The 14,593-nt window shown below is 40.9% G+C and overlaps 1 protein-coding gene across 2 annotated transcripts in view; it reads left to right on the forward strand.

Moving 5' to 3' along the window:
* The first annotated feature begins 3,592 nt into the window (after positions 1 to 3,592).
* Positions 3,593 to 14,593, forward strand: part of MAK (male germ cell associated kinase) — a 30,274-nt gene continuing 19,273 nt past the window's right edge. For both annotated transcript variants that reach the window (XM_058808865.1, XM_058808873.1), the window contains exons 1-5: positions 3,593 to 3,686; positions 8,763 to 9,100; positions 10,764 to 10,818; positions 11,758 to 11,879; positions 12,910 to 12,989. In XM_058808865.1, coding sequence (XP_058664848.1) covers positions 9,000 to 9,100; positions 10,764 to 10,818; positions 11,758 to 11,879; positions 12,910 to 12,989 — 358 coding nt within the window. In that variant the 5' untranslated portion in view covers positions 3,593 to 3,686; positions 8,763 to 8,999. The remainder of the gene's footprint in view (positions 3,687 to 8,762; positions 9,101 to 10,763; positions 10,819 to 11,757; positions 11,880 to 12,909; positions 12,990 to 14,593) is intronic.

The raw sequence follows: 14,593 nt of genomic DNA on the forward strand, positions 1-14,593 counted from the left end.
TTCAACATGCATGCTGGTACTTGTGATGGTGTTTGGGAGAAGGCAGTTTCAGGTATTTAGCTGGCACGTGAGCATAGCATCAACACCTTCAAGGACCACAACCAAAGGAGGTCCTTTCAACAGAAAATTACTCACTGGGTCTGCATGTGTTGTTTTGTAAAATAAGTGGGGAAGCAGGTGCATAAGGATGTTCCCAGAGGTCCTTTAGCAGGGCTCACAAACATCCTAGGTCTCTGTTCCCTCCTGTTGTCTTTCCTTCAGCTTCCTGGTTCATAGCAAGAGCACAGGACAGCAGCTCTCTCCTGTCTTTATGACAAAATGAAGTGTTAAGTGACTGACTTGCAGTGCTTGTACTGCAACCCCACACCATGCTGCAGCTCAGCTCAAACACTGGCAAGTCCTGTCTACAGCTTTTCTGCCTTCACATGTGTGAAATGTTGGGGACCATTACAAAAAGTACCAACAACTGACAGACAGGAGGTCCTGGTAACAGAATTTAGACTTAAACATTTTTCTTGTGCAAAACTAATACATGAATTATTTAAACATCCACCCCTTGCCTATGCCAGATCTCTTATAAGTGGCTGTAATTAGACTGGAAATGCCCCACAGGCAACCAAGAGCATTTTCACCGTGTTCAGCAACGTGGACAGTGGAATTGAATGTACTCTCAGCATGGCTGTTGGTGACACCGAGCTGCGTGGTGCAGTCAGCATGCTGGAGGGAAGGGATGGCATCCAGAGGGACCTGGACAGGCTGGAGAGGTGGGACTGTGCAAACCTCATGGAATTCAACAAGGCCAAGTGCAAGGTCTCACATGTGGGTTGCAAGGACAATCACAGGCTGGGGGAGAATGGCTTGAGAGCAGCCCTGAGGAGAAGGACTTGGCTGTGTTGATTGCTCAGCATGACCCAGCAGTGTGTGCCTGCAGCCCAGAAAGCCAAACATGTCCTAGGCTGCATCCAAAGCAGCATGGCCAGCAGGCTGGGAGAGGTGACTCTGCCCCTCTGCTCTGATGACAACCCACCTGCAGTGCTGCATCCAGCTCTGGGCCCCCAATATAAGAAGGACATGGAACTGCTGGAGCAAGTTCAGAGGAGGCTACAAAAATGCTCAGAGGGCTGGAGTACCTCTCCTATGAAGATAGGCTGAGAGAGCTGGGGTTGTTCAGCCTGGAGAGACAAGGGTTCTGGGCTGACCTTGTAGCATCCTTCCAGTACCTAATGGGGGCCTACAAGAGAGCTGGAGAAGGACTTTTTACATGGGCATGTAGGGATAGGACAAGGGGGAATGGCTGTACACTGAGACAGGGTGGATTTAGATTAGATATTAGGCAGAAATTCTTTACTGTGAGGGTGGTGAGGCACTGGAACTAGTTGCCTAAAAAAGCTATGGATGCCCTGGAAGTGCTCAAGGCCAGGTTTGGATTAGCCTCTGAGACCTCTGGTCTAGCAGAAGGTATCCCTGACCATGGCAGGGAGGTTGTAACTAGATGACTTTAAAGGTTCATTCGAGCCCAAACCATTCTATGATCTCATGAAACTGAGTGGCAGCACCACAGGAAGAGGACAGAGCCCATCCCTGAGAAAGGACAGTCATGGGACAGGGCTAAACTGTTGAGAGAGGAAAGGACACAAGGGCAGGAAGGGGACATCACAGGGTAACTGCTGCATCATTTCCACTGACAGCGGAGAGGTGTTTTCACATATTTAAGGTAGGGACATATCCATGCAGTAGTGATCAAACATATTCTTAGAGGTTAATGCATGGTTAAATTCTTTGCTACGTACAGTCAGCTCCTGCTGAATCTCTGCCTAAATTCTGCTGTGTGGGCTATGGTACTTTCTTCCTTCTCATGTCCAAGTCTCACCTTTGAACTTTATTTTACCTGGCAGTCACCTGGCAGTCACCTCTGATGTTTTATTTCAGTAAAGGAAACATGCATATTTTGTTTCAGAAAATATAATGTTGTTTTCTTGTACTTCTATTTCAGCAAGCTATGTGCGAGTGGTCAAATCCTTTGAATTCCAGAAAACCAATTCCCATAGCCCCATGTTCCACCCAGTTGACTTGAGGTAGAATCAATTAATCTGTCAACAGTTCTTAAATCATCACAAAGTTACCATGCCAATTAATGAGGAGGAGGGAGGGGAGAGAAAAAAAGGTAAAAAGAAGACAGATTCCCATTTTTGCTCAGCAAGCCTGAGCTGCCAGCATGGCGAAGCAGATAGGAATCTGAATTTCTAAAACAATTTTCTGCCTTTCACTCCATGGTGCTTCTAGTAGTTATTGTGTTGAAATGATCTCCTCCTTTTCTTGCTCATCACTCTCAAGGAAGTGATTCTCATAGGAAGCTCAAGTGAATGTTGAGAATTGAAGCTTAAAATGAGACTTCCCTTCCAAAAGTACCTCTGGATAGGACACTAAATATGCCATTTTTATTAACTGTGCCTTCTGTACACCCTAGAGAAATGTAAGAATACAAAGGACCAAGGAGAAAGTTCATTATTATTTTTGTAATAGAAATACATATATTTTAGAATGTATAGAGCACTCAAAGTTTCTCCCTTGCATTAGTATTAGCAACTTGCATTTTAATAAATTGCTTACAATAAATACTTTTTAAAAAATGCTAGGGGGAAAAATCCCTCGGGCTTCACTACAGCTGTGAGTAATACAGGTGGAAATTTCTGTACAAATCCTAAGTACACTGTGGCTTAGCTGGTAGCTTTATTTCTAAGATCATAGAATGGTGTGGATTGGCAGGGGACCTTGAAGATTGCCCAGTTCCAACCCCCTTGCCATGGGCAGGGACACCTTCCACTAGACCAGGATGCTCAGAGTCCCATTCAGCCTGGCTTTGAACACCTCCAGGGATGGGGCATCCACAACTTCCCTGGGCAACCTATCCAGTGCCTAACCAGCATCACAGAAAAGATTTTTTCCCCCTATTATCTAATCTCTTTCCATTTGAAGCCGTTTCCCTTTTTCCATGCTCTTGTAAATAGACTCTACCCATCTCTCATGAAAGTTCCCTTTAGGTAGTGGAAGGCTGCTCTAAGGTCAGCCTGGAGCCTTCTCTTTTCCAGGCTGACAGCTCCAGCTCTCCCAGCCTGGGTTCACAGGAGACGTGCTCCAGCCCTCTGAGCATCACAGAGCATCCAGCCCCGCACTCACTCCAGCAGCTCCCTAGCCTTCCTGTGCTGGGACCAGCACTGCAGGTGGGGTCTCACCAGAGCACCAAATACATATCCTATATATAATTACTACTAGCAGTAATTATAATAGGGACTGTCCAAAGAGGATCTCCCGAATCATGGGGCCACCTTCAGGAATCCTGTGACGCGGCTCTCGTCACCGGGCTCAGTTCCCGTTTCGCAGCGTTCCCTTTCCAGCAGGGCGCTGTCCCCTCTCCCCGCAGAGCTGTTTATCCACCGCCTCTCCGCTCCGCCGGGGACTCCCTGGCAGCCGTGCCCGCGGCCGGGAGGGCGGTGCCGGCGGCGGGCCCGCCCCAGCCCGGGCCCGGCCCGCGCCCGTCGCCCCGGTGACGGGGCAGAGCGGCCCGGCCGAGGGAGGCGGCGGGCGGGCCGGGGGCTCGGCGCCATCGAGCTGGCTCCGCCCGCGGCGCCGCGGTGAGTGAGGGGCGGCGGGGACGGCAGCCCGAGAACCCTCCTCGGACCGAGCTGGTGAGCGCCGGTGCCCCGGGGGCTGGGCCTTCCTGGGGTCCCCTCAGCACGCAGGAGGTGCGGGTTTGGGCTGGAGCGGCAGCCCGCAGAGCTCCGTTCCTAAAGGGGAGGGTGCTGCCGGCCCGCAGCGTGCTCCGGGGGCTGGGGTCGGTGTGCGGTGAGCTGGCGTGGGGGGGAGCTGCCCCGCTCAGTGCTGGGCTGCGGGAGCGTGGGTGCGGAGCTGCGGGGACAGGGAACCTGCGGGGACAGGCACCCTGCCTGCTTTGGCTTCGGTGGGGTAGAGCCGGGCCCTGGCGGCCTGAGAGCTCCGCGGTTAATGAGAGGAGGTAGGTGAAGCTTTATTGGGAGAAGCGGGGTGAAAGTGGCAGGCCGGGCGGTGCCGAGTTTCACAGCCGGAGTGAGCGGCTGGAGCGCCGCGCTCCCCTCGGCGCTGTGAGTGCTGAGGAAGGGACTGGCGCACTCGGGAGGCGAATGGATGTCACCTGGTGGAACTGGAATGGAAACGAGCATTTGTTTCCATTCTCAAGACGGAGAGGGGATCTCATTAGTGCGCATAATTACCTCAAAAGCAGGTGCCAAGAGGATGGTGCCAGAGTCTTTCATGGTGCTTGGCGACAGGGTGAGGAGCAATGACCATAAACTGAAACACAGGAAGTTCCACCTCAACATGAACATTTTTCACACTGAGGGTGGCAGAGCACTGGAACAGGCTGCCCAGGGAGGTGGTGGAGTCTCCCTCTCTGGAGACATTCAAAACACACCTGGATGTGTTCCTGTGTCACCTGCTTCAGGTCACCCTGCCTTGGCAGGGGGTTTGGATCTCCAGAGGTCCCTTCCGACCACAACGATTCTGTGTTTTATTGAAACTTACAGTGGTGCAGATGCTGAAAGATGAGTGGTTCATATTCCTTCTGGATGCTGCCCCAAACTGGAGACTTGAAGTTCCAGCAGCACTGAAACCACTGTTATCCTGAAACTTGCTGTACTGCATGGTGGGAAGGGGTTTCATGTGGGTAGGAAGTGGTAGCCTTGCTGGCATGGTGGTAATCTGCTGAAAAAGTTGGTGTGAATGACTGTGGTTTGAAACCAAAGTTAGTTTGGAACAAAACAGGGGGAAATACTTAGAGCAAACTGGAGTTCTTAATTTGATGTATCCCATCCTTAATGCCTGATATACACAAGTGGAACAATATACTAGATTTTTAAGGGACTTTAAAAAAAATTTAGGCCGTCTATTTCAAAGCACCAGTATTTATTGTCAACGTTACTGACTTCTTTCTTGCAGCTCAGTGTCATGTTTTTAAATAACTGCTGGTATTTGATTAGAGTAATGGATTTGAGGTTAATCTCAAGAACTGGAGCCACCTGTCATGGGACCTGATTACTGGCAGCTTTAGTAATATACATTCACTACCAAGAGGGTTCTTGTAGCAAAATTTGTTTGCTGTTTTGTGGTTGGATTTGGTTTTGGGTTTGTTGTTTTTGTTTGTTTGTTTTTTTTTTACTTTTAAAATCAGTATCAGCATGCGTTCTGTCCTGTGTAATACTGCCAGTTCTGATCATTGAGAACAGTACTGTGCCATGCAAATGGTTTTGGTGATTTCTTCAGTTACTGTAAACAGGGTAAAATTTGGTTGTGAGTGTTTTGCTTCTCTGGGTGGGAGCTCTTATTGGGTCATACATCCTAGTTCCTAATTATTTGAGACTAGTTTGTTTAGGATGCAATTGTAGAACTCTTGGTAAAGCCTAGTATTTGTATATAAGAAATGTAGGTGATTTGTTGCTATTCATTACGTTTTGAAATGTAATCCAGATATCTAAAATAATATAAAATTGCTGCTAGTGCTCAAGACACCAGTAATACAGTAAAAATGATGATTTGTTTCAATTCTCTAGTACTTGTCCCGGTTCCCTAAATTTACACAAATTAAGAATTCTGTCAAGCTATTTTATTTTGTCCTCTATTTGTCCCTGGCTTTAATCTTTCCTTAATCCTGTGTAAAGAGATTATGTGCAGTATGTCATTAAGAGTAACAACAAGCTGTTGTTTAGACTAGGATTTCTCTTGTCTGTTTGGTACCTGTTATGACAATTTTACATTTTAGAGCTTTACATCACTACAATAATATCATATAAGCAGGCCACTCCAAAGGCTTATTTTAACCAGAAAAGCTAGACTGAGCCCTTGCTTTTCCTCAGGTTAGTACCAAAGACAAAACTGAACTGCAGATTTGAAAAAGAAAATATAGAGAGACCGCTGAGGAAAAAATCAGACACCCGAGCTGGGTATGAGTGGTGAAAATTACAAAGTATGCAGAAGTCTGTTGTAGTGAAATGTGAATCTCTGGGCCATTTATGTTCTAATCATCATGCTCTGTAATTCCAAAACATGTCAGTGTGGGGTAGGTGTGATGGTACACAGACATTGTTGTCAGGGTATGTGGTTTTCACACCTTGTTTTGTGCATTTCCATTGAGTGGATTTGACACTTCCACTTGGTCGTTGAAGGAATGCACCAACTTTTCTGTACTTTACTTGATCAAGTGTTTTTGTACCCTAAAAGTTAAAGTATACAGCAGAAAAGGAGTAAGGTAATAAAATATATTACAGAACAGACAAAATGAATAATTGGGTCTGTGTTGTATTACACAGAATTTCTGGAGGGAAGGAAGAATTTATGTGAAGTTGTTTTGATTGCACATGCCCAAATATTATAATTGGACAAAAGGAATAATTGTTAAAGCTGGTGATTAATATATACTCCAACAAAAATTACTTGGAAAGCTGATAGGATTTAGGCACCAAAATTAGAGGATTTAAAGGTCAAAATTTGAGGTTGTGTCTAGATCTTGTTCTGTTTATTGCAGATACAAGTTTTTCTCACGTTGTTTTTGGTACACTTTGTTAGAGAGCAAAAACTTGAGCATGAAATGCGTGCAAATTCTCCAACTTCTTAATGTAACTCTAGGAGTTCAAGCTGGGGCCATCTGTAGCAGATATTGCTAAATTCCCTCACAAACAACATACCTTAAACAATGCTCAGTGATATTTGTTGAACCAGAGAAACACAAGCAGACAAAACTTGTTACATTTCACTTCACATGATACACCTGTGTACACCCATACACAAAATGCAAACACAGTTTATCATTACTGACCCTTTAGGTGTGATGCTGTATTGTAAAATGGGTATAAGGATACCCTCAAGGTTTTTGTGTTGGTTTGTTTTTTTAATATATACCTAGAGCTAACCATTGACAACTTGCAAGATGTGTATGCAGAGTGTATCTTAACTTGGAATCAATACACTTGATCATCTGCTTATTACCAGAGTCAACAAATAGCCTTGTTGTAAAAAGGTATTATTGATGGTATTAAAGACTAGAGTGCGTGCAGGCATTCTGGGGAGTAAGATATAAAGCTGAACTCTGAGAAAAACAATTTGCTTAAATATGTGGAAGTCCAATTTAAAATCTCATCATAATTTGAGATGCCTATGTCACTTTTTGTTAAAAATGATTTTTAGCTTTTTTCAGAATATGCTATTAACCAGAAATCTTATTTCACTGTAGCTGTGGCTTTAGGGAAGGGGAGGTGTAGATGGGTGTAGAAAAAAATCTTGTTTGTAACTTTCTCTGACAAAATGAAGGTTGCCTGGTGCAAAGATTATAAATTGAGATGTCCACTAGGCCAGTGGCATCTTGACCGGTGATGTGAGATTTCTTTTCTGCTAACAGAAGCAACAGGGAGTAACGCTCTGTGTTGTAATTTAGAGAAAGCAGCATTTCAACCCAGAACAACTTAGAAACATTGGTCTATTGTCCAGGCAGCTGTTTCCTTTACATAGCAGGCTGGTCTGCTTGAGAATGTATATTTCACACTCCTTGAGAGGCCAGTTTTGTTGTTACTTTGCCAGGCCTGTAAATCTCAAGCCTGAATCTTGTTATCAGCTGAATCAGAGTTTCTTAATCTGTTTGAACAGACCAGACTGTAGCTAGTTTTGGTATAAGGATAAGGACTAGAGAGTTGCATGCTGAGTTCTCAATCTCCTATAAAGGTAGACTGATAGTGTGTTCCCATTGATTTGAGTTTTATTTTGTGTTTTCAGACAGCAGAGGCAAAAGATAGAGAATGCTATTATTCAGTTAGCATTCAATGTTTGTGTATTAGCATTTGGGTTACAGGGAGCAAATTGTACAATAAGAGGTTGTTAGTTATTCCTACTCCAGCATAAATGGGTGACTCTTCTGAGTTTGTGTGTTTAACATCAGGCATCTGAAGCATTGGTGACAGATAGTATTGTGTGTAGTGGAAGCTGGGGTTCAGATTCAAACTTGGATTGGGATTCAAATTAATATTTGCATGGATTCAAATATGGTGATTCAGCATTGTTCAATATGGATTCTTTTCCAAATGACAGTTCAGATTTAATCTTCCATACCAGTGCATGTAAGCTCTATCCTTCTCTCTCCGAGCCTTGTAAAACTGAAGAATAAACTTAACTCTTCAGCCATTACCATGCCTAAGAATTATGTGAACTTCAGAGCAAGATGTCCATTTATAACAAATCAATTTATGTGGGTGAAAAATGTAGTGGTTATCTTGCTGCTCCACCTTATTTCCTCACTAACTTTTAAGCATAGGAAGCCTGCTTGTATTACCAATCCCAAACACAGTATTCAGACCCTAAGTTTGCCATGGCACCCTGTGCAAAAATTGTGTCCTTATGTTTTCCAGAACTTCAGCCATGCCTTTGTAATAGTTCAGGAAGCTGCTGCTGTCTACAAATTCAGAGTAAGGGCTTCTATCAGAATACACCAGCTTTATAAACACTTTGCTGGTTCTAGGGAATTATGACAGTAACCTCAACTCTCCAGTCTCTGCTTACTCTAACCCTAATTGTACAGTAGGTACCTTCTGTGGTTTGAAAAATTTAAAGGAGCTAATTGCATTTACGTCCATTTAAAAAGCACATATGGTTTTGGAGGGTGCTATTGCTTGATACAAGTAGTAGTGTGTCTCTTTTCTAAAATACTGTAAAACTACCTAGTCTTTTTTTTTTTGTTTTCTTTTTAGGGATCTGTGTGAGGATGACCATGTTCTTCTGTCTCCCATTCCTCGTAACTGGATCTCAAAGCAGCTATAGTTTGGAAGAGAGCAGTGAATATCCTGCTGAGTTATGAGAAACATTCACCAACATAAAACAGTCTGGAACAAGATTTCTCTTGAGAAAATCAAAGAGCACAGAACCCTTTAATAAAACAGAATATATTTACCATTTCATAAGCTTTTGGCTGTCTGAGTCGTAAAAAAATGAATCGTTACACAATTATGAAACAACTGGGTGATGGCACCTATGGCAGCGTGTTGATGGGGAGGAGCAATGAGTCAGGAGAACTTGTGGCTATCAAAAGGTATGTAGCATCTCAGTTCAGTAAAGGTGTTTGCAAAATCTTAGATTTTCAATTTTGACTTTATTGTTGTCTTCCATTTGTATAGAATTGAAAAAAGTCGCTTTTTAAAAGGAAATTAACATAACAAAATTATTTTAATTAAGATGTTTAACAAGGTGATTGTGAGTCAGATTTCTGGTAACTGATCAATAGAGAGGCACATCAGTTTAATTTACTGGTTTACATTGGCTTGTAAAATTGCATGCTGCTTTTGTTCAGTTTGAACATGTTTCCTTCTAAAAATGTCAGGTCAGCACCAAGGGAGAAGCAAAAGTGAATGGGATTAATTAGGGAGTTTATTTATATGAATTGCAGGAATAGTGATCTTAACAGGTAGATTTGAAATCCCATCCCAGCCCCCCATATCTTTGTAAGTACTGCATTAAGTTTCAGGTGTTGCTACAGTGATAAACAACACAACAATCTGGTTAGGTAAATAAAGGCTGTTACCCTGGCTCTAATAAACTTGTGTTCTGTGTAATCAAGAGTACTGTCACACTTGCCTTAAAAGATGATTATGAAACAAGAAAAATTCTACTCAAGGTGTGGGGAATTCCCCTTGTATTCCTAGAGAATTGCAAGCAGGATATAGAGTGTAAGTTGAAATACCAGAAATTGTAACTTGCTCGGACTTTTTCTCTCATTTATGAATCTACTGCAGTAAGATAATTGTAATATAATTGACTGACCTTTTTCTTTAAGAATTACTGAGAATTTCATGTTTCACCATCTCTTGCTGGTACTATTACTGAAGTTAATATTAATCTAAGCTAAAGAAAGAATCTCCAATTGATTATTTTAATTATTATTAGCAAAAGGAACATTTTGTGGGAAGTGGTTCATTTTGTGATTTCAGGATTTGGAATTCTGTAGTGTGATTTTTAAGTTTGGGACTTGACTGGGTACAGTTTTGCTTGAAGATACTTTTATTTTAAATTATGGGTTTAAATATCTTCACTTTAGGTGCTAGAACTTTGCCAAAACACAGCAATGACATTCACAACTTCATCCCAAGATCTGAGCAACACCAAATGTCCACATTTGGATTTATGCAGGACTTACAAATAAATGTATTACACTGTTATATATAACAATTAGTTTAGAGGCTATGATGTTGCCTGAAAAAAATGAAACCTTTTTTAATTAATATATTGAAACAGATTTTTAAAATGACCAGTCAAGTCAGATGCTTAATTATAATAGAAAGCAGTCCAGATATTTTGCAAATTTCAAATTTTTTTTTTTCCCCCAGAATATGCAACTTGGGCATAAAGACATCATTTTCCATGATATATGTACAGTGTCATTGTTGCTTGCTTTATTATTAAAAGCACAATTCAAATGACCCAAAGAGGGTTTATGTCCCTTTTACTTTAGAGTTACATGGTCTCTGTACTCTTCTAAAAATATGTTTCAGTGTTTGATGATTAATCCCTGTAAAGTTTTAGCAATTCTAAGCATTGACTTTGTTTTTAATTATATTGCTGATGGGTATGCTAGAATGTTTTTAATTGAGTTCAAAATATAGATAATGCTAGTCTTGGAAAATATAATTTAGATTTTCTAATTCTAAAAGCATTGTGTACTGTTCACTGAAAATACTTTATCTTGGACTTTATTTCAGAATGAAAAGAAAATTCTATTCATGGGATGAATGTATGAATTTGAGAGAAGTCAAGGTAAAGTGGTGAACATGCCACATTTAAAAATAAATGTCTGGTTAGGCTTGCATGAAGGAAAAGGGCAGCTACCCTCATAGTGTCCAAGTGAGGCCAGACTCTGTGAACTCCTTAAATGCTGACAGATTCCACAAAACTGTGGGGTGCTGGCACTCCTGGAGGTCCTGCTGATTTGTGGAGTATCCCACTATTCTCAAGCAGTGTCCATGTCTCATAGCCAAGCCTCTTACCTTTGAGAAAGGAAAAGAAATTGATTTTGGATGTGTTTATTTCTGTGGTTTACTGTCCTCTTCTTTAATTTTACTTCCAGATTTCTAGCTGTGTTCATTCCATATATCTTGTGTTTGGGGCATCTGTAGAAAGCACTGGGAGTTTTGGCTAGCCAAGTGATAGAATAACACTTGAAAACCTGGGCATAAATTCCAAATAATTCCATGTTTTGGGCATCTGATTTTCTGCATATACAAAACTCCGTACTAAAGGGCTTTTGATTTAACTTATTGGAGACTTCATACAAATCAGTATGTCCAAAATGAGCATCTGTAAGAGAATCCTTCTTCATGAAAGTTTCATGCCAAAAATAAGGGGAAAAATTATGCAGGTTTTCTTGTTCAGTACAGTGAGCAAGAGCTCTTACAGCTTCAGATTTGCCTTTTGTTGTAGGGAATTAGGTTTTTGTGCTAATCTTTACTCCAGCTCTGAGGTAATCCCTAGAAATAGGTTTAAACTACTATTAATATAGTTGTTGCTTTTAATTAGAGGTTCATTTAAACTTTTGGGTTGTTTTTCTTTAGAACAGATTGCAAGATAAATAATGGGGTATCATATGAATTTGTTGTGTGGATTCTGTGCTAGAAACTGAGATGGTAAAAATTTAGCTCTGGTAAGGAATCAAGGTCACTGTGGGGTTATCTGAAGCTGTATTTTGCTCTGTTGCAGTCTCTGAAGAAGCTAAACCATGCCAATGTAATAAAATTGAAGGAAGTCATACGAGAAAATGACCACCTTTATTTTGTGTTTGAGTACATGAAGGAAAATCTCTATCAGCTAATGAAGGATAGGTATGTCTTTTTTCACAGAAAAGCAGTGTGCTATCATGCTCTATTTAATGATTCTCACACTGCTTTGAAGAACACTTTGGGATGTCTGGTTTTGGCTCCTCCGGTAGTGCCATTGGCATGAACAGGATTTGCTGCACCCGATTATTTGAGGGTAGAGTTCTGCTTTGCTCTGTTACAACACTGCATATTGTAATGCTTTGGAAATAAGTTTGATCACCTGTTAACAGGAGAGTTGGCATGCCTTTGTGTAGAACCATGAGAGAAATTTCAAATAGTCGTGTTATGGGTTTTTTTCTTCATTAGCCTTCATTTTAATTTATGAAGGATTGGCTGAACATTGTTCATGCTACTTTTCCTCGTGGGTTTGACTTAAGGTGGGGATGGTGCATGGATGCATCTTTGTAAGAATGGCCTAACATGGGCTAACTCTGATGTTGCAATCTTGGACAAACAGTAACATAGCAAGGCTTGCAAGGTGGTCTTCAGAGTAGGACCTGCCTTTTCAATAACATTTTCTTTTGATGAATTGTTTTGCCTTTGGTGTGGGTTTCCTTCAGATTTTGTCATGCACTTGTATCTCCTAATGTGCCAAGCCCTGGGTTGACATCCTGAGGTAGCTGCTGGTGACATGACCACAATGTTACTCTGCAGCTGAGCAGAACTGCTCTTAGCAGGGCTCCCTTAAGGGCACTGCTGGGTAATGCACCTGCCTGTGCTGCACTGTGCCAGCTCTGCCTTGCTACAGCACTGTGCATTCCACACCCACCTGGTCCAGCACACTGCTGGCCAGCCAGCTTCTACAGAGACAGCACCATGAACATCTCAGCACAGAAGTCCTGCTGCTGCACTTGAAGTGGTTGAGATTAAGGCCCAAGGGAGTTTTGAAATGAGAGTTGCATCTCTCTTGCTTTGACTTGATGGGTGTGTTTTCTTGTGTTCATGATGTGTTAGGCAAAATAAAGAAACATATATGTTCTGAAGGCACATTATTTTTCTGAATTATGTACATTTTTACCCTGTTTCTTCACAGAAACAAATTTTTCCCTGAGTCAGTCATCAGAAACATGATGTATCAGATATTGCAAGGCCTGGCTTTCATCCACAAACATGGTAGGTTTCCTACTAGAGTTTAACTGTGTGGCACTTTTTTTAGAAAATAAGATCATGCACAGAAATAACATGAATCAAATAACCTAGTGAGGGCTATTAATCATCTCTGATAAAATCATGGTTACCTGTTTCAAGTGTGGGGCAGTTTAAAACTTTGCCTGAAGTTACTCTTTGTTTTCCCATAAATGGATTTTCCTCTTTCTCTTGGAAAGCACTGGATGTTGTTAATACACTGTGCAGTAGTTTTTTCTACTTTACTTAGTAGATGAATGAACAAACTAAAGAAATTTATATGCTTGCCTGTACTAATCACTTCGGCATCCTCAAAAAGATCTAATTGAGGAGCATTAATACCTAAGTACTCTTTTGTTGAGATACTATAACTAACATGATACTCTACATATAAAAAAATACTAAAATAACTTGTTCACTAAGAAATTCAAAGAGTATCCTTATCAAATACAACCTGGATTTACATATTTTAGTAAATTGGATGTTTCTAGGAATTACAGGAAGAGTCTAAATAAGAGCTCTGAGGTGTGCTCACAACAATAAAAAGTTTCACAGTGTTTGCAAAACTCCTAAAGCTCATGTTTAATATCTGTCTGTGAACTGTATTGCATTTAAAAAGGTAATAATTCACTCTCATGCTCAACTTTTTGATTTTGTAGTTCTTCTTCACATCACAATGGTATCCTTAAAACTTTCCAAAGACAATAAAACATTAGCTGAAAACAAAATGTGTTCCTAGTGAGGTTTGATTTGCTTTTAATGTACCCTGAAGAGGCCTGTTGGTGAATTAAATTAATAATTACTTAGTAGTGTCAAATACCCAGAAATTGACATTTTCTTGTCCTTCTAATCAGGATCATTTACTGTTTGTTAGCATCCTCCTTTCCTACATCATTTCTCTGCAAAATAAATTAGAAAATTAGATTTTTTTAAAAGCTTCTAATTTTAAGTTACAATATTAATATCTTGATTTGACCACAAGTGTATAAGGGAATAACAGGTATGATAAATTTGAACATTTACATTTCACTGTAATAATTTCAATGAATTTCTTACAGTTGTTTTCAATTCATGCAGAAATTCAGTGCTTTATTCTAGCAAGTGGATTTCAATCAAATTAATGGATAACATAACAAATTGTGTGTTCCAATTAAACAGCAGAATTGATTTGCTTAGTGACTTAACCATTGCCCAAATATAGAGATCGTCAAGCCAACAGCAAACACTGAAGAAGCTTTATGTGCCTGCATTACTAATATAAGCATTTCTGAGCAGGATTTGGATATCCTGTAAATGTCTGTATCTCCAAATCGTTGTCACAATGATAAATAACTAGCTAAAAATCATTCAAGCAATTTTATTAATCAAGCAAGTGTGTCAGGTGCTCAATTTTCCATTATCCAAAACTGATAAAGTAAAAGATTTCATTCTGAAACTGGTTTTAACTTGATGTTGCTGCCAGCCAATTCATTTTCCTTAGTGTGCTAATGACAGTTTACATTTGTTAATTTAAGAACACTTGGTGTAATAATCATTGGAGGGAAAATGTGTGCATTTGTTGGGGGAGGGTTCCAATTATTTTATGTTGAATT

This window comes from Ammospiza caudacuta, chromosome 1 (genome assembly GCF_027887145.1).
Source record: "Ammospiza caudacuta isolate bAmmCau1 chromosome 1, bAmmCau1.pri, whole genome shotgun sequence".
Taxonomy (NCBI): Eukaryota; Metazoa; Chordata; class Aves; order Passeriformes; family Passerellidae; genus Ammospiza; species Ammospiza caudacuta.